Below are 21,932 nucleotides of genomic sequence, written 5' to 3'. Positions count from 1 at the left end.
AATACCCAAATTTAAATGCAAAGATACCTGATAGAAGTGGGGCAATTGGTGGGGGCGGAGGGAATTATTTATGTTATCCATCTGGTAATTTTTAAGATACAATATCATTAAACTCTTTCACTTTCCTGTTTTCTCTCTTGTGACCCGTTCGTTCTGGTCATATAACGTGGAGACTAAGACTCCTCCCCTCTCTGCCTTGTAATGACTGCTTCTGGTGTTTTCTCTTCTAGTGCCCCCATCCCTCCCTCTTCAGGAAGTCCACGTGAGCAAGGAGACCATTGGGAAGATTTCAGTCACCAGCAAAAGTAAGCCCACGTTTTACTCAACCCTCTAAACACCTACTTCAGCCTCTGTGTGATGGACTCAAGAGAAGCCATGTTACTCCAGACACTTTCTGCCCCACTCCTGTCTTCTTTCATGCTGTGGCCAGAGTCATTTTCCCCAAACAGGGGCCTGACCAAGTTCCTCTCCTGGGTAAAAACCCTAGGAAGATCCCTGTTGCCGAATTTCTTGGCCCATGCTTCAAGGTCTTCTGTTGTGTGACCACCGTCTACACAACCAGCCTCATCTGCCGTGATAGTCCTTCTCTTCCTCCCTGCTCGTCATCCCCTCCACGTGCTCGAGCCACACCCGCCCACTCCTAGGGACCCTGCAGTCCCTTCCCTCCCTCTCTGGTGAAATCCCCCTTGCATGCTGCTACCAGGTGGCACCTTCTCACTGGTGCTTCTCTGACTTCTGCTCTCTTGCATCTTCCTGGTGAGGTGATAGGGTGTGGACTCTGGAGCCACACCTGTGGACAGCCTCAGTTTGATTCCCGGCTCCACCAATTTCTGGTACTTTGGCCTTAGGAAATTCCTGAATTGCCCTGTGCCCTGCTCTCCTTATCTCTCCAATGGGAATGTAGATTGTAAATCTGTTTAGGGGTGAGGGTAGGGGGCTAGAGAGCTGATAGCTAAAGAGTACAGGGTTTCCTTTTGAGGAGATGGAGAATGTTCTAAAATTGATTGTGATGGTGATAAATATATCTGTGAATGTACTAAAAACCATTGAAGTGTATACTTTAAATGGGTGACTGGTATGGTTTGTGAATATTATCTCAATGTAACTGTTGAAAAATAAAGAAATAGTATATCTCAAGGTGGTTATGAGAATTAAATAGATTCGTACATATAAAGTGTTTAAAGCAGCACCTGGCATATAGGAAAGATGCAGTCAGTGCTGGCTATCGTTACGTAGACTCTTGGGTAATGCAGCCTTATGCACCAGGGTACCTGGCTGTGTCCCAGACAAGACTGTGACCCCTGAGGGCAGGAGCCAAGGCTCCTGGGTATCCCTCACTGGCCCAGTAGCCCCTCCTCTCATACGGCTCAGTTAGTGTTGTTGAATTAGACTCTTCCATTATTATACAGACTTTCATGAGTCGTGCTCATGGTAGGTGGTGCTCCCTGCTGCAGAGGAGGGCTGCCTCTGGCCCAGAATTTCTCCAGTGTGTTATTTCTCCCACTGGGCTTAGAGGAGCTTGACCCACCACAAGGTTGTTTCCGCCTCCACTCTGCTTTGGGAGTAAGATCTTCTGCGGACCAGACTGTAGGGAAGCTGATCGTCACCCATTCTGGCCCCCTCTCCCCTAGTGACGTGGTGCTCGGCTACGGCAGACGTCCTGTTTCTGATCGACGGCTCACAGCATTGGGAAAGGGAGCTTTGAAAGGTCCAAGCACTTTGCCATCACGGTCTGTGATGCTCTGGACATCAACCCCAGGAGGGTGAGTGCAAGTCTCGTTGTCTTTGTATGAGGGCGTCTTTGGCTGTAAGTGACAGAAATTCTATCTTAAGCAGAAGAGGGCATTTACTGGCTTGTGGAACCAGGAAGACTAAGGGGGTGAATCCTGGTTCTAGGCACGATGGGATCCAAAGACTCAATCCCTCTCTTTTTCTTCTCTTCTCCATTTTGCTTCCCTCGGTTGGCTTCCTTTCCAGGCAGGTTTTCCTTACATAGCAAAGTTGCCCTACATTGTCCCTCAAGGTAGTCACCCCAGGAAAAAGAAAGTAGACTTCTTACCCTGTAGAGCTGGCAGAAGTCCCAGGGAGGACTCTGATTGGACAGGCATAGGTCACATGACAGTCCCTTGACCAATCACAGAAGTCAAAGGGAAGAGCTTGTCTGGCCAACCTGAGGCATGTGCTTATCCTCATTCTTGCCGTGGGGATGAACACTTGGATTTCCCACTAGAAAGAGAGGTTGTGTTTACAGAACAGTGGGAAAGGGAAAGCATGCTGGCAGACAGAAACTATAACTGCCTCTGAAGACTAGAGTCGTAGTATGAAACACAGCTCCTACCCTCTCTGTTCACTTGAAAGGAACAGCTCCTGCCTAATCAATCCAGCCAGTATCTTCATTTCTTGTTCTTCCTGGTTTCAAATAGCAAGTCTTAAATGTCAGCAGTGCGCTAGCTGTGGCTCTTGTTGCTAAAGGGGCATTTTGGAACAGCTCAACAGAAAAATGGGCAATGAACACAGATAGTTCCCAGAAAATGAAACATAGATGGCCCTTTGACATAGGAAAAGATGCCCAACCTCACTCAATGTAATAGCAAATCTCTGACCGATACACCATTTTTCACTTAACTAGATTAGCAAAAATCCAAAGTTTGGTGTCATGCTCCATTGGCAAGTGTGTAGGAAACCAGTGTTCTCATGCACTGCTGGTGGGAATGTGCAACCTCTCTATAGAGGAATCTGTAATAACAGTGTCTATCAAAATTACAAAGGCTGGGACCCTTTGACTCAGTAATTTATTCTACAGATACTCCCACAGGTGCAAAATAATGCACATACAAAGTTATTCATTGCAGTGTTGTTTGTAATTGTAAAAGATTCCAGGCAACCCAAAGGCCTGCTCACAGGGGACAGGCAAATCTGTTATGGTGTCTTCATATAATGAAACACAGGGCAGCTTTAGAAAGTGAGTGAGGAAAATCACTGATGTGGAAAGACACCAAAACAAATTGAGTGTAAAAATAAGGTACAAATGGTATATATAATGTGTTACCTTTTATGAAAAATGGAGATGAAAAGAGTCTATATTTGTATTCGTCTGTATTTGCATGAAGAAACCCTGGAGGGATTTGTAAGAGGCTAAGAGCAGCGGTTTCCCATTGAGGGAGAGGGTGGGAACTGAGCAGATGGGGCACAAGTCCAGGGGGAGGCCCATCGGTATAAACTTCTTTATTCTTTATGGATTTTGAACCACGTGAACTGACTCAAAAATCAAGTAAATTTAAGGAGGGCATTTTGGTCTGGAAAGCTATAATTACTTGAATTAGGGGCTAGTCACATACAGGTCAAGGAAGGAAGTGGTTTTCCAAGATGACATTCCTGAGTTAATCCTAGAAAAACCTCTAGGATTTAGGAGCAAAATAATGGCTTTTAAGGAGGGCCAGATTTTCTCCAGAATGACGTGTCATTTGCGGAGAGTGAGCACATTACCCTGGACCTCAGGCCGTCTTGCATGGTTATAGCTGACATCATTCCATCGAGGCATGAACAGCCTGGAAGTTCCAACCGTGAAGTCAACCCATCACAGACCCTCAGAGGGTCAGGGCCAAGGGCAGCTGAATCTCTACCCTCCTACACACAGGGCCCTGATTTTAAAAGGAAGTGATTCTCTATGAAGTTTCACTAATTTTTTTCATGGAGGAAGAGCCATGAAGCTCAAACAGTGTTGACCTTGGCGTGGATATAGTATGTCCTGAAATGGGTGGCCTGGAGACCCCAGCGGATGGCAAGTTGGAAGGGAAGAGTTGTATGGATTACTAGAGAATGTTTTACAACTGAAGAAACAGGCTCAGAGAGGCTAAGTGACTGCCTAGGGTCACACAGCAATCTTAGAAGAGAGCTAAGCTTGGAAGAACTGGTGCTCTTGACTCTCAGCCCAGGACTTCACATTCTGCTGTCACAATCACATAGCACGTGGACAGCAGGCAACATGGTGGTGTGTGTATGTGTATCTGTGTATGCGGAAGTGGTGGGTGCTGATGGAATTCAGCATCCTCAGAGAGAGGGTAAGAAAACTATGACAGAAAAACTTGATGGATGGTGCTGTTGGGAGCAACTGTCTCAACACACAGGTCCCCAGATTTCAGGGAATTTAATCTCAATGTTGCCAAACCACGTCTAGAATGTGGCATTTTTAGGTTAGATATTGGCAAACCAGACAGTGCCCACAACAAGGAGACAGAACAGTGAGAGGCCTGGACATTTCCATGTGAGGGAACCTGATTATCATTTTCATGGGAAAGAGGGTGCCTAGCGGCTCTCTTTTATTAAGAGGACATAGTCTGGGTGTTGAGGGAGCTGTATTTGGCTTGTCCTGAGAAAACTTTCTCACAGCAAGACCTGTTGAGCAAAGGAGTTGGGTGTCTATTTCACGAGCAAACGAGAACCTCCACCTCCAAGCTGCACAGACTTGATGGAATTGCTAGCGAAGGGTTTTTGCATTAGGGTGATTTCACATGCTTCAGTCTGACTTGTGGCTTCAGGTTTTATGTGTTTGCTGCTGCATTTTGGTGTCATCGTCTTATCTCCATGTACAAGGGATTTGATTTGCACCTAATTTTACTTTCCAGGAAGAAATTTTTAAGCAGCTATAAATTAAAGCTTTTTATGGAGGCTCTGTTTTGAGGTGGATTTAAGGTGTTTAAAAAGTCTTCCTCTCAACCCTTAAGCTGAGAAGTTCACTTCCTGGCTCTAATATAATGATTGCAGCAGAGTGATTACAGTGTGGTGAGAAATCTGGGTGGGCTTGCTTCTGAGCATACAGTAAACTGAAGATAAAAGGTAACTATTTTGCTCCCAAACCACCAATTAAATTAAATGCCTTGACTACTGACTCAAGCTGGTTCCATCTTGTTTTGTTTTGAAATTGGCTCCTTCCTGTTTAATTTAAGTAAATACACCCAGCTGTTGGTCTCAAGGGAGTTTTTTAAATGAATTCATTCATTCACATGGTTCAAAAAAAAAGACATTCAATGAAAAATATCCCTCCCAGTCACACATTTTCTATTTGCCCAGCCCCCTGCTGTCTTGAGCATCCTTACAGAATCGCTTCATGCAAATATAAGCAATATGAATATATATTCTAATTTTTTCCCTTTTAACACAAAGGGTAGCATGCTATACACACTGTTTTATCCCTTGCCTTTTTCTCTTCACATTATCTTGGAAGTCTTTCCATATCTAGGTAGTAGGTAATATAGGTCTTAATATAGGCATATACACTATATCATTTTTTATAGCTGATTAATGTTCCATTGTAAGGATTTACCAAGGTTTAGTTAACCAGCCCCTATTGATGGACATCCACTATTACAAATATATTGTAAGCTTATAAATATGTCATTTCACACATGTAGAAGTATATAGCTGTAGGATAAATTGCCGATAGCCCCATGCATTAGTAATTTTCAATAAATATTGACAAATTGCTCTCTATGGATGCCATAACATTTATGTTCTTACAGCAGTGTTTGAGAATACTGATTTCCCCCTGCAAACGTTGTATCTGGCTTTTTGCTACATCTCAGTGCAACACAATCAAGCATCTTTTCTTATTAAAGAACCATTTTGTATTTCCTGTTCTGTGATCTCTGTTCATACCCTTGGCCCATTTTTCTGTTGGATTGTTGGTCTTTACACATATCAATTCCTAGACACTTTATATATTGGGGAAACTAACCCTTTGTCTCTGACGTGAGTTGCAAATAACTTTTCATTTTGTCTTCATTTTTAGGTTGTGTTATGATATGTTTTGCCCTGTAGAAATTTTCTTCATGTAGTCAGATTTATCAGTTTTCCTTTACGACTTCTGGATTGCAAGTCTTTTCTACTTTGAAGTCACAAAGGAATTCTCCCAAGTTTTCTAGAACTTTTATGGTTACATTTTTGACATTTAAATCTTGAATTTGCAATTTATCCTTGCAGATGGCTCTCCAGTTGTCCCAGTATCACTTACTGACTGTACCATCTTTTCCCAATGGTTTGAGATGCTCCCTTTATCACATGCTAAATTCAAGGGACATATTAAACGGGTCGCTTTTCAGAAACTCCTTCCTGAGGTTCTCTACTACTCTGCTTTCTGGTGTCCCTCTCCCTCACATGCCCACCCAAGACTTAAATTTCTTCCTACTTAAGATTCCCAACAGCTCCTCCTCAGAACTTCCTGTGGGAGGAAAGTCCAATGGGCTGTGCTCCCTGGGAGCAGGTGCAGCCGGCCTGGTGTGGCCAAGTGCTTTGATCGGCTCCCAAGGGCCAGGCCTGTTAAGGGTCAGCAGTGAAGGAACTCACAGAGCAAGAAAACATCAGCGTCGTTGTTTAAATATGAATCACTTGGCCCATTTGCAATCTTGGCCAGAATCGGGGTTAATTGTGAGAATAGTAACTGAGAATGTAGTTTCTCTAGGAGTTTAGAGAGCCAATGACTAGATGCAGGGGTTAGGCCCTCAAGAGGAAGCTTAAATGTTTAAACCCTTCTCTGCTTGACACACACTAATAATCTTAAGGATCCAGAGAATGACTTTACTCAGTTTCCCTTCTCCGGTTTTGCAAGGCATTGGATTTTCTCCTATGGCCTTCTGAATGAGGATGCAAAATCCGGAATCGCCAGGGGCTCTCACGACCTCCGCTACAGAGGAACTTCAGCTCCAATAGTGCTCGACTCCGGTTAGGGAGCTGCTTTTCCCCCAGTCTGACTCTGGCCTGGAGATCTGGCCTTTCCCTAGCTTGGCAGGCGGAGGCCTGGAAGAGCGGGCCCCCCAACCAAGGATGGGTGTGTGGTGGCTGCGGACAGCTTCTGTGACACCCCTGGTTGGGGGTTTAGCTGAAGTCCTGTGCTGGCTGCTGAGAAGGTGATCGGCATAACAGGCTTAGTGAAGATCACAGGCACCAAGTCCAAAGGCCGCGCTCCTTTCTTACTAGCCCTCGGCCAGACCTGTATCCTCTTTATTTTAGTTTCTCCAGCAGTAATGTGGGTAGGAATAGCACCTCTGTGGATTCAATGTAATAAAGAGTTGAGAAGGCTTAAAACAGTGCTTACACCTGGGAGGCAGTAAGTGTGAGCAGAGACCCTAAAGCTCACAGCTCCGCCCAGAGAGCTGTCGGAATGGGGGTCGAATTGGTGGTGGTCAGTGTGGAAGCATGGGCAGATTTGATCGTCTCCTTCCAGATTGTCCTCTCAGTCTTTGGAACCTTCTTTCAAGGAGATGAGAGAAATACCAGCGCTGGTATTTGTGAGTGGGCAGGAAGCAGGGTCATTAACCTTTCTCGTCCCTTCTTTCCTCTTAGGGATGTTTGTGACTTGACCCTGCTCTTGGGCCCCTGGGCCCTCTGTCTCCCACTGCAGGTCAGGGTGGGAGCAGCCCAGTTCAGTTCCGCCCCTCGTCTGGAATTCCCCATGAATGCATTTTCAACCCAACAGGAAGTGAAGGCAAGAATCAAGAGGATGGTTTTCAAGTAAGTACGATCAGATACTGCCGTGGTTAGGATGAAGCTAGCTGCTCCCAGAATCGCCCTTGAAGGGTTGGGTCTGCTCTCGACCTCACAGAGAGAGAGGCTGTGGCCCGGCTTCCAAAAGCCCAGCGGAGCACAGCGGGTGATAAGAATTCCCTTCTCAAAGCTGCCCCTTATTACATGATAATGTCCCAGGTGGGAACTTAAATGCAAGTTAAAAAAAAAAGATTTGCTGTTATTGTGTGTGGCTGTCAGCTGGTGAAGGTGGAGACAGGTTAAGAGCATGACGTGGTGGGAAGAACCCTGGGTCCTTCTCCCAGGTCTATCCCTGGTGACCACACAGCCAGGAGAATTCACCATGCTTCTTGGAGCCTCATTTCTGTGATCTAAAAGGAGTAAGTGCTCCTCTGTTACTGAGAGCACTTTAAAAATGATGAATTTCTGTTTGTGTGCTCATACACATACACATCCTATAAATATATATATATGTAGTGAGTCATAATTTTACTCACAAGTCAGCTGATGTGTGTATATGTGCATACATATATGTGTATACATATATTTTATGTATAAATATATATGTGTATTATATACATACACATATACAGCTACATGGATATAAATGTGTTATACACATGCATGTATATACATGTACATACACACACACAATGTTCTTCATAAGCCCTCACAGAGGAATGCCTTTATTTGTCACCTGCCACTCTGATCTCTGGATCATCTTTGCCCCCTGCTGCCTCTTGCCCTAGCGGACCTGAAGTTCCACTCAAGTCCATGGTCCCCGCCATGTACAGCCGTCACCTCTGCTTGCAAAGGCTCTGAGGTCCTTTAATCGGCCTCGGGCCTCTGTGGGGCCCCAGTGCTCTCAATAAGCCAGAATCCCCACACTGGACACAGCAGGAACTCTGGGTGTCCTACAGGTCCCAGAGACCCCCAGTGACTTTTCTTAAAATTTTTATTTTATATTGGACCATAGTTGATTTACAATGTTGTGTTAGTTTCAGCTGTACAGAAAAGTGATTCAGTTATACATATACATATATCTATTCTTTTTTAGATTCTTTTCTCATTTAGGTTATTACAGAATACTGAGCACAGTTCCCAGTGCTATACAGTAGGTCCTTGTTGGTTATCTATTTTAAATATGGTAGTGTGTATATATCAGTCCCAAACTCCCAATTTATCCCTATCCCCACCTTTCCCCTTTAGTAACCATAAGTTTGTTTTCCATGTCTGAGTCTGTTTCTGTTTTATGCATAAGTTTATTTGTATCATCATTTCTACTTCCAAATAAGTGATATTATATATTTGTTTTTGTCTGACTTACTTCACTTAGTATGATAATCTCTAAGTCCATCCCTGTTGCTACAGATGGCATTATTTCATTCTTTTATGGCAGAGTAACGTTCCATTGTACATATTACATCATCTTTATTCATTCCTCTGTCAGTGGACATTTAGGTTGTTTCCATGTCTTGGCTATTGTAAACAGCACTGCAATGAACATTGGGGTGCATGTATCTTTTCGAACCATGGTTTTCTCTGGAAATATGCCCAGGAGTGGGATTGCTGGATCATATGGTAGCTCTATTTTTAGTTTTTTTAAGGAACCTCCATACTGTTCTCCATAGTGGCTGTACCAATTTACATTCCCACCAACAGTGTTGGAGGGTTCCCTTTTCTCCACACCCTCTCCAGCATTTATTGTTTGTAGACTTTTTGATGATGGCCATTCTGACTGGTGTGAGGTGATACCTCATTGTAGTTTTGATTTGCATTTCTCTAATAACTGGCGACATTGAACATCTTTTCTTGTGCCTGTTGGCCATCTGTATGTCTTCTTTGGAGAAATGTCTATTTAGGTCTTCTGTCCATTTTTTGATTGGGTTGTTTGTTTTTCTGATATTGAGCTGCATGAGCTTTTTCTAAATTTTGAAGGTTAATCCCTTGTCGGTTGCATCGTTTGCAAATATTTTCTCTCATTCTGTGGGCTGTATTTTCGCTTTGTTTATGGTTTCCTTTGCTACACAAAAGCTTTTGAGTTTAATTAGGTCCCATTTGTTTATTTTTGTTTTTATTTCCATTACTTTAGGAGATGGCTCAAAAAAGATATTGCTGCGATTCATGTCAAAGGGTGTTCTGCCTATGTTTTCCTCTAAGAGTTTTATAGTATCCAGTCTTACATTTAGGTCTGTAATCCATTTTGAATTTATTTTTGTGTATGGTGTTAGAGAATGTTCTAATTTCATTGTTTTACATGTAGCTGTCCAGTTTTCCCAGCACCATTTATTGAAGAGACTGTATTTTCTTCATTGTATAGTCTTGCCTCCTTTGTCATAGATTAATTGACCATAGGTTTATTTCTGGGCTTTCTATCCTGTTCCATTGATCGATATCTCTGTTTTTGTGCCGGTACCACAGTGTTTTAATTACTGTAGCTTTGTAGTATAGTCTGAAGTCAGGGAGCCTGATTCCTCCAGCATCATCTTTCTTCCTCAAGATTGCTTTGGCTATTCGGGGTCCATACAAATTAAAATTTTTTTTGTTCTAGTTCTGTGAAAAATGCCATTGGTAATTTGATAGGGATTGCATTGATTCTGTAGCATGCTTGTGATAGTATAGTCATTTTGACAATATCGATTCTTCCAATCCAAGAACATAGTATATATTTCCATCTGTTTGTGTCAGCTTTGATTTCTTTCATCAGCGTCATGTAGTTTTTGGAGTACAGGTCTTTTGCCTCCTTAGGTAGGTTTACCTAGGTATTTTATTCTTTCTGATGCAATGATAAATGGGATTGTTTCTTTAATTTCTCTTTCTGATCTTTTGTTGTTAGTTTATAGAAATACAACAGATTTCTGTGTATCCATTTTGTATCCTGCAACTTTACCGAATTCATTGATGCACTCTAGTAGTTTTCTTTTAGGATTTTCTATGTATAGTATCATGTCATCTGCAAACGGTGACAGTTTTATTTCTTTTCCAATTTGAATTCATTTTATTTCTTCTTCTTCTCTGATTGCCATGGCTAGGACTTCCAAAACTATGTTGAATAAAAGTGGCGAGAGTGGACATCCTTGTCTTGTTCCTGATCTTAGAGGAATGCTTTCAGATTTTCACCATGAGTATGATGTTGGCTGTAGTTTTGTCATATATGGCCTTTATTATGTTGAGTTAAGTTCCCTCTGTGCCCCCTTTCTGGAGAGTTTTCATCATAAATGGGTATTGAATTTTGGCAAAAGCTTTTTCTGCATCTATTGAGATGATCATACGGTTTTTATTCTTCAGTTTGTTAATGTTGTATATCACAGTGATTGATTTGCGGATATCGAAAAATCCTTGCATCCCTGGGATATACCTTGGATCCCTGAGATATACCACGATCCTTGCATCATGGTATATGATCCTTTTAGTGTTTTGTTGGATTCGATTTGCTAGTATTTTGTTGAGGATTTTTGTGTCTGTGTTCATCAGTGATATTGGCCTGTAAGTTTCTTTTTTTGTGGTATCTTTGTCTGATTTTGGTATCAAGGTGTTGGTGGCCTCATAGAATGAGTTTGGGAGTGTTCCTTCCTCTGCAATTTTTTGGAAGAGTTTCAGAAGGATAGGTGTTAACTCTTCTCTGAATGTTTGATAGAATTCACCTGTGAAGCCATTTGGTCCTGGACTTTTGTTTGTTGGGAGTTTTTTAATCACAGTTTCAATTTCATTACTTGTGATTGGTCTGTTCATATTTTTTACTTCTTCATGGTTCAGTCTTGGGAGATTGTGCCTTTCTAAAATTTGTCCATTTCTTCTAGATTGTCCACTTTATTGGCATATAGTTGCTTGTAGTAGTCTTTTATGATCCTTTGTATTTCTTTGGTGTCAGTTGTAACTTCTTCATTTCTAATTTTATTGATTTGAGCCTGCTCCCTTTTTTTCTTGATGAGTCTGGCTAAAGGTTTATCAATTTTGCTTATCTTTTCAAAGAACCAGCATTTAGTTTCATTGATCTTTTCTATCACTTTCTTTGTCTCAATTTCATTTATTTCTGCTCTGATCTTTATGATGATTTCTTTCCTTCTAATTACTTTGGGTTTTGTTTGTTCTTCTTTCTCTAACTGCTTTAGGTGTAAGGTTAGGTTGTTTATTTGGGATTTTTCTTGTTTCCTGAGGTAAGATTGTATTGCTATAAACTTCCCTCTTAGAACTGCTTTTGCTGCATCCCATAGGTTTTGGATCATCATATTTTCATTTTCATTTGTCTCTAGGTATTTTTGGATTTCCTCTTTGATCTCTTCAGTGATCCATTGGTTGTTTAGTAGCGTATTGTTTAACCTCCACGTGTTTGTGTTTTTTACAGTTTTTTTCTTGTAGTTTATTTCTATTCTCATAGTGTTGTGGTCGGAAAAGATGCTTGATATGATTTCAGTTTTCTTAAATTTACCGAGGTTTGCTTTGTCGCCTAGCATGTGATCAGTCCTGGAGAATGTTCCATGTGCACTTGAAACGAATGTGTATTCTGCTGCTTTTGGACAGGATGCTCTATAAATATCAGTTCAGTCCATCTGGTCTAATGTGTCATTTAAGGCCTGTGTCTCCTTATTGATTTTGTGTCTGGATGATCCGTCCATTGATGAAAGTGGTGTGTTAAAGCCCCCCCATTATTGTGTTACTGTTGATTTCTCCTTTTATGGCTGTTAGTATTTGCCTTATATATTGAGGTGCTCCTATGTTGGGTGCATATATATTTACAATTGTTATATCTTCTTCTTGGATTGATCCCTTGATCATTATGTAGTATCCTTCTTTATCTCTTGTAACAGTCTTTATTTTAAAGTCTCTTTTGTCTGATCTGAGTATTGCTAATCTATCTGTCTTTTGATTTCCATTTGCATGGAATACCTTTTTCCATTTACTCACTTTCAGCCTGTATGTATCCCTAGATCTTAAGTGGGTCTGTTGTAGACAGCATATACATGGGTCTTGTTTTTGTATCCATTTCAGCCAGTCTGTGTCTTTTGTTTGGAGCATTTAATTTGTTTATGTTTAAGGTAATTACCCCCACTTCCAATACCAGCAGGTAGGTCTGGCCCAGGCTCTTATGAGGTCATTGCTTTTTCCCCTGGGTCCTGGTGTGCACGAGACCTTGGGTGTGTCCTCCAAGAGTGGAGTTTCTGTTACCCCCAGTCCTGTGGAGCTCCTGTGATCAAACCCTGCTGGCCTTCAAAGCCAGATGCTCTGGGAGCTCCTCCTCCTGATGCCAGACCTGCAGGCTGGGGAGCCTGACGTGGGGCTCAGAACTTTCACTCCTATAGGAGAACCTCTGAGATATAATTATTTTCCAGTTTGTGGATTGCCCACCCAGCGGGTATGGGATTTAATTTTATCACAGTTGTGCCCCTCCTACCATCTTGTTGTGGCTTCTTCTTTGTCTTTGGATATCTTTTTTGGTAGGTTCCAGCGGTTTTTTGTCGATGGTTGTTCAGCAGTTAGTTGTAATTTTGGTGTTTTTGCGAGAGGGGGTGAGCTCACGTCCTTCTACCCAGCCATCTTGTTACTGCCCCCATCCCCAGTGACTTTATCTTAGGTTGTTTATCCCAGCCCTTTCCTCTGACCTTGGGTGCAGGATGAGCGGCAAGTCAAATACAAGAAAGTTCAAAGGCAAAAGCACATTAATATCTTTTTTAAAAGTGATATTAGTGTACATTGACCTTTCCATGTTCCCTTGGAGCCTTCTACCCTTGGGGCCTCCACAAATGGTTCCTGTAGAGAACAGTGGCTTCCTCACTTCTGTATCTTGGGCCCAGACACACTGAGCGGTACTTGTCAAAGTGAGGTCTTTGGTCAGATGGTCTGAGTCAGAATGGCCTAGGGAGTATGTTAAAGTGCAGGTGCCTGGGCTGTCTCCAGACCTGCTAAATCACTCTGGGCAGTGATACTTAGAATCGGCACTTTTAAAAGGTCTCTTCCCACTGCCCCCTGGCCTAGGAGTGTTATACACACTAATTTATTTAAAGCAGCTTTATTGAGATATAATTAAAATACCATAAAGTTCACACCTTTAATGTGTACAGTTTAGTGGTTTTTAGTATATTTTCAGAGTTATGCAACTATTACCATCATCTAATTTTAGAATATTTTCATCATCTCAATAAGAAACCTTGTAAATAGACTTTTCTCCAGAGAAGATATATAAATGGCCAATAAGCACATGAAAAGATGCTCAACATCATTAGTCATTAAGGAAATGCAAATCAAAACCATAATGAGATACCACTTCACACCCACTAGGAGGGATAAAATGAAAGACAGACAACAACAAGTGTTGACAGAGATGTGGAGAAATTAGAGCCCTCATACGCTGCTGGTAGGATTGTAAAGTGGTGCAGCAACTTTGGAAAACAGTTCAGCAGTTCCTCAAGATGTTAAACATAGAGTTACCACGTGTCCTAGGAATTCCACTCCAAGAGAATCAAAGACATATGCCTGCACAAAAACATGTACAGTGATGTTCACAGCAGTATTATTTATGATAGCCAAAAAATCCAGTGGATGAATGGGTACACAAAATGTAATTTATTCATGAAAGCAAAAATGGACAGATAGGACTACATAAAACTCAAAAGCTTATGCACAGCTAAAGAAACAACAAAATGAAAAGGCAGCCTACAGAATTGGAGAAAAATTTTGCAAACCATATATCAGGTAAGGTGTTATTATCCAAAATATATAAAGAACTCATACAAGCAATAACAAAAAAACCAACAATCTGGTTAAAAAATGGGCAGAAGAACTAAGTAGACATTTTTCCAAAGAGGACATCAAAATGGCCAAGAGGCAAGATGCTTAGCTAAAATGCTAAGTGAAACAAGCCAGACATAAAAGGTCACGTATTATATGAAATTGTCTAAAATAGTCAAATCTGTGGAGACAGAACGTAGATTAGTCATTTCCAGGGGATGTGGGGAGGCAGGATATGACTGCTAATAGGTATAAAGCTTCTTTTTGGGGTGATGAAAATAGTTTGGACTTAGGTAGTGGTGATGGTTGTACAACTCTGAATTATACTAATAACCACATTTATACTTTAAAATGGTGAATTCTGTGGTATGTGAATTATATCATTATTGATATAATATTTTATTGTTAAAAAAACTTTTGTACCCATTATATACACACAAACATTTGCAGAAGAAAAAGTAACCTAATGTTTTAAATTTAGGACTGAAAGTCAGAAACGTTTGGGGGACTTTGACTCAAATGACTCAGCCCTGCTCTCTTGTGAAAAACTAAGCCAATTTAAGGGACTTGGTACCAAAAGGTACTTTGTAGAGATCACCCAGTACCTCTTCCAACCCCTTATTTTATGGAAGGGATACTGAGGTTGAGAAGGAGCAGGTGACTTGGCCAGGACCACAGGGTCGCACTGCTCGTCCAATAGGCCCCATGGAACTGTCCTTTCCCACCTCTCCCTGACCTCCTCTTCCACCCCCACCCCCTAAGTAATTAGTTGAGCCTCTTGTCAGCTGTGTTGAACGTCGTAACTAAGGGCTGTTATTCATAACCGATGACATGCGGAGATGCATTGAAGATGCACCAGATGAGGAAGGACACTGGGGGGTGGAGAAAGATGCCTCTTTACGTGTCTGAACAAGGTCCACTCTTTTGGGGATGAGAATGGTTAGCACTTGTGTATCCCAGGACGGCTGTAAGACAACAAACAAGAAAAGGAGGCAGTTACTGGTTTTTTGGCCACGGTTGCAGGGTCATTGAGGACACTGAACGTTAAGACACTCTTACTAATCAGAACAGGGGAATGTTGGCCGAATGGGAGTGATGACCTGTCCAGGGCTCTTTACCCTTTTTCTTCAGTGGAGTTTTAAATTCTCAACTGACGAGCACAGCTCTCCCCAAAACCCAGAACACTTGCCTTTCTAGATCAATGCAGTCCCCTAAAAGCATGTTTTGAAATGGCTAAGAAGACACTGTGACAGTCACCTTATTGCTACTTTGTAATAAGTTTAAAAAATAGTACAATCAAACCTTCCAGTGTTGTACCCCATGATAACCTAAAATCAGATAAAACACGGCCAGCAGTTGGCTTCCGAATGCCTAGAACTCTGGCTAGGGAGCTGTGCATGTCTGTTCCATCATCTGATTAATTTCACATAACATGACTCTGAGTTTTCTGTGATTTAATTTTTTTTTTTTTTTGGACCCCATCTGTAGCTTTATCAAAGTTGTACCATGTTTGAGTAGCTCTGCAGAAATAGCAATCACCCCTTTCTTTAGCACAAAGCCTTTTATAGCCAGCTCTGGCCTTTTTCAAGCTGCATTAACATTTAAACATAGTTTTTAGTATAGTTAAAATTACAAAGCACTTTGCCCTTTTTTTTTTTTACTTAATATTATTTGGTGTATATTTTTGCATAAAGCTGCATTATTTTTCATGTTGATCCTTTTTAATGGTTATGTAATCAATGAATTGAACTCTTACAATGTAGTAAATCAGACCCGTAAAAGGACACATTTAGCTTGATTCCAGGATTTTTGTCCATTGCTGAAACCAACAACAACAAAAACTCCTGTAATCAACATCCCTGTACCTACAGTGAGTGTTCTTATGAATTATTTTTCAAAGTCTGTTCCATGCATTACCTGCATCAGAATCACTGGGGGTGGGAAGGGGGAGGCGGGTTTAAAATGTATTGATAGATTCTCAGGCCTGGTCACACACCCACCAGTTTGGACTCTGGGAGGATGGAATCTGAAGATCCACATTAGTAAATCTCCTAAGGGACTTTCACGCTGACTAGAATTTGAGACTAACTCAAAAGGTAAACTTCTTCGAAGAGGCTGCTAGGTAGTTCATTATAATGACCACTGATGGAGTGCTTACTAGGTACTAGCAGGCACTGGATACAGTATTTAATCCTCAAACAATACTGTTACTTTTTCTACTTTAGCAGGTTTAACAGGAGTCTCAGGCCAAGTAATGTTGCCAAGGTTAGCTGGCCAGTATCTCACAGGACTAGTATCTACGCCCTTGTTCTTAATCGGTCCACGTGTTTCTATCATAAACAGTAGTCCATCTGTGAACCTTCACTTTTCCACGTGTTTCTATCATAAACAACAGTCCATCTGTGAACCTTCACTTTCTACCTAGTTTAGTCCCGTTGGAGAGAAATTAGAAAAACCTTAGATTCTGGCCTCAGACCTTCCTGTCTGGAGCCAGACGCTGAGCTCAGAACAGACTCTGTGGGAAACACTCCATGGCATAAGAAAAGTGGAGGTAGCAGGTTTCTTCTCATTTCCCGGGGTTCACATGCTGTTAGGAATCTCCCCTGCGCTCGGTCGGTCAGAAGCCAGCAGGTCAGGTGCAGAGGTGGAGAGGGTGGCCGGCACGGGCATTTGTGTGCTAAGCGATGTGGAAGGTGGACGCCCCAGAGGTCCGTGGAGTTGTAGTCTGGGCCCTCATGGCCTTGAAATTTAATTTCTCTCTAGCCACAGGCTGGTAGCTATGAAGAGGGGGGCCCAGACCCACTCAGAAAATCTGGATTGAAGAGGGAAAACAAAGGTTAACTCTGGAGGGGCCGAGGGTAGACCTGTATGAGAAACAAGAACAGAGTTGTGGAGAAAAAGTGCTTTTTTTCCTGGTCCAGAAGCTTTGAATCCATATGGAAGGAAGTGATGATTAGATGGGCGAGGGGTGCGGGGGTGTTTTGAGGAGAGAAAGCGAAGTCTGGCTGAGAAGCTAAGGATGCAGGGCCACAGCCAGAGGCTTGTGGGGAACCCTGCCAGGGAGAAGGCACAGGGAGCTCCTGGCTTTTGGTGAAAAGTGTTTTGAAACCATTTAGAACAGTATAGAGTAGGGGTCAGCAAACCTTTTCAGCAAAGAGCCATAGAGTAAATATTTTAAAGCTTTGCCGGCCACGTGGTCTCTGCTTAGATAGTACATAAATGAATGGGCGCCCATTTTCCATGCCCATTAGGCCCAAGTCTGCAGAGGAATGACCATTGGCATTGGAATTAGCTGGACTGGGTTTCAACTGCAGTTCTGACCTCCACTAGCTGGGGAGAGGCAGGCTGTGTAGCCTGATGGTTAAGAACTTGGGCTCTGCAAGTGGAGGGTTCAAGTCCTACCTCCACCACCCATGAGCTGTGTCACCTTAGCTAAGGCCCTTCTCTTCTCTGAACTCCCCTGTCTCAGAGCTGTGGTGAGAATTATATGAGCCAAGCACCTTTACACACACACACACACACACACACACACACACACACACACACACTCACACACTTAGCACAGTGGTGCCTGGCATGTGGTAAGTGCACAGTAAATATTAAGTTAGTATTACTGGTCTCTGAGCAGGGGATTCCTCATTTATTACCATCCACTGAAAGGTTTTGCCCAAAATCTATTGTAGTGAGTCATTATTTTCTGCCCAGTTGACAGTCAGAGCTGGCAGTCCCCCCTCTGAGGATGTTTGCACGAGCCTCCTATGGCGAGCTTTAGTAGGGATTCTGCGCTGGGATTCCAAGCTCAGTCGACAGTCCCTATAACTAGGCTGTGAGGCTTAGAGAATCTTAGTGTCCTGATAAGATGGGACCACTGTAACCTGCCCTGATCTGAAAGCAGTCAAACGGTTCAGCCTTCCAGCGCCCAACCCTGAACTTGGAAGTGGGACAGAGAGGCGTGATCGTGGACCCTTGCATCAGAGCTTCTGATGAGAGGCCTCATCAGACCCTTGCATCAAAGCCCCGTCCTTCACGCTCATAAATTCTTATGAAGCTCATTTACCTGCTTTCCCACCCCAAGGAGATGTTGAGCTGTAACAAGAAGGGAATGGTATGGGGAGGGGGAGATGGGAGGTGGGTGTTAGACAGATGAGGAGAATTGTGCCCCGGAGACACCATGGGGAGAGACAGCAAACACATACACAAAGAATGTCATTGTTACATAACACAACAGAGATGTGTAGAGGGAGTGTTAAGTCCAGGGGAAAAGTTCATTTCTCTTCATCATTCTTGTGGTTTAGATGGTGAGAGAGTGCGTATCTCATGCTGGAATTGTCCCTTTGAGCCTCTGCTGGAAGAAGGTGGCCATCGTTTCAGGCTCTCATTCCAACTTCACCTCTGGACTGCTGACTCTTTCTTCTTTGTTTTTTTCCTTCTGGGTGAGCTCAGAGGAGGACGTACAGAGACAGGCCTTGCTCTGAAATACCTTCTGCGTAAGGGATTCCCTGGGGGCAGAAATGCCTCTGTGCCCCAGGTCCTCCTCACTGTCACCGACGGGAGGTCCCAAGGGCATGTGGCCCTGCCAGCCAAGCAGCTGAAGCAAAGGGGCGTCACCTGTGTTTGCTGTGGGGGTCTGCTTCCCAGGGTAAGAGATTTGGTCACGTGGGGTCAGCCCTCTGGGTCAGCCTGGGGATGTCACAGCCATGGGAAGAGAGGGGAGCTGGGAAAACCATCCTGATCCTTCCTGGATCCGTTTTTTCCTCACTTTGCTGTATTGTTGCTGGCATAAGGGGACCGCCAGGTCTTTGGAAGTCTGAGAGTTTGCATCGTCTTTAATTTAGTCTGAACACTTGATTTCAAGTGTCAGAAACTTGACTCCAGTTTATCTGGGCAGAAATGGAAATTCTTGGACTCATCCAACTGCACAGCGTGGGTCAGGGGTCCCTCGGGGTAAACAGGAGTCAGGAGCCAGATGCAGGAATATGCCTTCCTAGAGGAGAGGGGGGCACAGTTCCTCAATGCCCTCAACCCTGAAAATGGAGGCGACCTCAGTGGGGCTGTTGTCATTTGTGGGTATCAAGTGAAATGACTCTGGTCTGGGCACTGTGCCTATACATAGAAATCTCTTTATTAATTTTGGTATAGTTGTTCCTTGGTATCTGCAGGGGGTTGGTTCTAGGACCCCTGTGGATACCAAAAACCCATGGATGCTTAAGTCCCTTAGTTGGCCACCCATATCCATGGATGTGGAACCCACAGATATAGAGGACCAACTGTACATTATTTATTCTCTCAGTCAATAAATATAGGTTGTCTTCCTCGTGCCAGACACTATTCTAGGTTCTCAGGATGCACAGACAACAATACAAAGTCCCTGCCCTGATGGAGCTTCTGTTCTAGGAAAGGAACTAGGTTTAAAAAAAAAAAGTGAGTGAATAAATAAGTAACAGTTTCAGGTGGAAATAAAATTTCAAAGGAGAAAAATAAAGTAGGGAGGAGGTTACAGAGTGATGGGAATAGAGAGGACAGCTATTTTAGATAGGGGGTCTGGCAAGTCTCCTTTGAAGTGTTGGTTTTTGAGCAGAAACTTGAGTGAGGAACAAGCCTTCCAAATAACAGGGAAAAGAACAGGCAAGGCAGGCAGATGGAAAGTGCAAAGGCCCTGAGGCAGTAGCTAGCTCGGTGTGTTATAGAAACAGTGAGACAGCCAGGAGTGGCTGGAGCCCAGCAAGCGAGGGGTGAATTATGAGAAATAAGGTAGAAGAGGTGGGCAGGAGTTAGGTCTAGAGCTTTTGTGGGTTATTGTAGAGACTAAAGTTTGTAATGAGTAGTCTGGGAAGTCTTTGGGGTGGGGGGGTTTGAGCAGGAAAATTACATGAATTGGCTTACATTTTTAGAAAATCACACTGACTGCAAGGTAGAGAATAGACTGGTGGGTGAGGCAGAGGGGAGAAGCAATAATAGGGGCAGTGGGGAATCTAGATAGGAGGCCTTTGGAGCAGCTCACATGCAAGATAATGATGGTTTGCAGTAGGGAAGCAGCTGTGACCCCGCTGAGGCGTGGTTGGATTTAGGATGTGTGTTTGGAAGACAGAGCAATGGAGTGACTGGTGTATTGGACGTGGGTGTGTGAGAGAAGAATCAAAGATTTTGGCCTGAGCCCCAGTGTGAATGGTGGTGCTATTTACTGAAATGAGAAAGACTGGGAAAGGAAGAAAGGAAATTGAATTCTGTTTCAGACAAGTCAAGTTTGGGATGCGTGTTAGCCATCTAAGTAGAGAAGCTGAGTAGAGAGCTGGATATGAGAGTCTGGAGCGCAGGAGAAAGGACAGGCATCGAGACTGAAACTGAGGATGGTATTTAAAGCCTAAATAAGATCACCTGGAGCTGAGTGCCGAGTGGACCAGCAAGTGCAGAAAGAGGAAGAAGATGGAAGGGGACTGAGGTGGCAGGTGCCATGGGGCTGCCCCGATTGTGCTGTGTCCTGGCGACAATGATGGCAGCCACCACCACCATCGTTGGTGTCGTCATGGCCAATAAGTTGGTATTAAACACAAGCTGCCTATGGCTGGCTCTTTCTGTGTCCTCAGATACAAGGAGTATAAACCCCTTGAGAGAGGAGAGTGGGCGTTACTTCGTGGCTCCCTGCCCACCCTCATCCCCGCATAGGGCCGAATAGAGTGCCTCGCACGTAGTATTTGCCCAAAGGTTTGTCACTGAGGATGGAATCTCCCATGGGTGGAAATACTGGCCCGTTCTGGGGCTTTCTTCTCCGGCTGCTGGCTGGAGTAGCGCTTCTCAAGCTATCTGTGGTGAAGGTCCAGTTTGGTTTTTTTTCTAATCCATCATGAACGATACTTTTTTTAAAAAATACAATAAAAATGAGTTACTAGAAAGATGAAATAAAAACAAGATAGAAACTCAGATATTTATTATTTGACCCAGCAGACATAAAATGAATCTGTCAAGCTGCTGTACGATTAGTTTCTAAATGCTTGGTGTCTATACTTACCGGATTCTGAATCAGGGTGAAACAGTTTGGAGCTCTTCACTGGCCCACACACCATACTTTGAGCTCCCCTAGTGTAGGGAAATCAAGAAGCCATTGCTCAGAAGAGGGGGCACGGCTCAGATATGAAAGCCTGAGCTGCAGACACAGGAGGCTGCTGAGAAAGCCTGTTGGACTTCCAGGCCTGCCTGACCCCTCCCCACTCCTAGTAAGAGGCCAGCTCGCTGTTGACCAGTGGTTCTCCAGGTGTGTTCCGTGGACCAGCAGTGTCAGCATTACCGGGGAGCTTGCTATAGAAATGCACACACTCAGGCCCCGCTGCACTGGATCCAAAACTCTGGGGCAAGGGGCCTCAATCTGTGGTTTTTCTGGCCCCTCAGTGATTCTGATGCCGCCAAAGTCTGAGAACCACTGCAGTGTGAGATTAAAGACTGTTGCCTGTTCAAACTCTTTCCCCCTTTTAGTGTATATTGAGCCCCTTCTCTGACAGTTCTCAGCTCTGGCTGAGCATCTGAATTACCCAGGGAGCTTTTAAGAAGGTCTGTTTTGGGGGCCGGGAGAGCGAAGGGTGCGGCCCGGCAGAGCTGCCCACTCAACGCTAATGTGAGTCCGGAACTGAGAAGCCCCTCTGTGTGCCAGGCGCTGTCCTAGGTGCTGGGCAAAGTGTCTGGTTTCTGTGGCTTCA

General features: G+C 43.5%; 1 protein-coding gene across 1 annotated transcript in view; it reads left to right on the top strand.

Annotated features, from left to right (window-relative positions):
- VWA2 (von Willebrand factor A domain containing 2) overlaps nt 1-21,932 on the top strand; it is a 58,791-nt gene that overhangs the window by 13,847 nt on the left and 23,012 nt on the right. Inside the window, 6 exon segments of the mRNA XM_082423436.1 lie at nt 231-305; nt 1,632-1,677; nt 1,679-1,763; nt 7,397-7,506; nt 18,688-18,853; nt 18,855-18,883. Coding sequence (XP_082279562.1) covers nt 231-305; nt 1,632-1,677; nt 1,679-1,763; nt 7,397-7,506; nt 18,688-18,853; nt 18,855-18,883 — 511 coding nt within the window.

This window comes from Balaenoptera physalus (genome assembly GCF_965194825.1).
Source record: "Balaenoptera physalus genome assembly, chromosome: 14".
Taxonomy (NCBI): Eukaryota; Metazoa; Chordata; class Mammalia; order Artiodactyla; family Balaenopteridae; genus Balaenoptera; species Balaenoptera physalus.
Note: the sequence above shows the minus strand (reverse complement) of the source record. Positions and strands in the feature narration are given on the sequence as shown.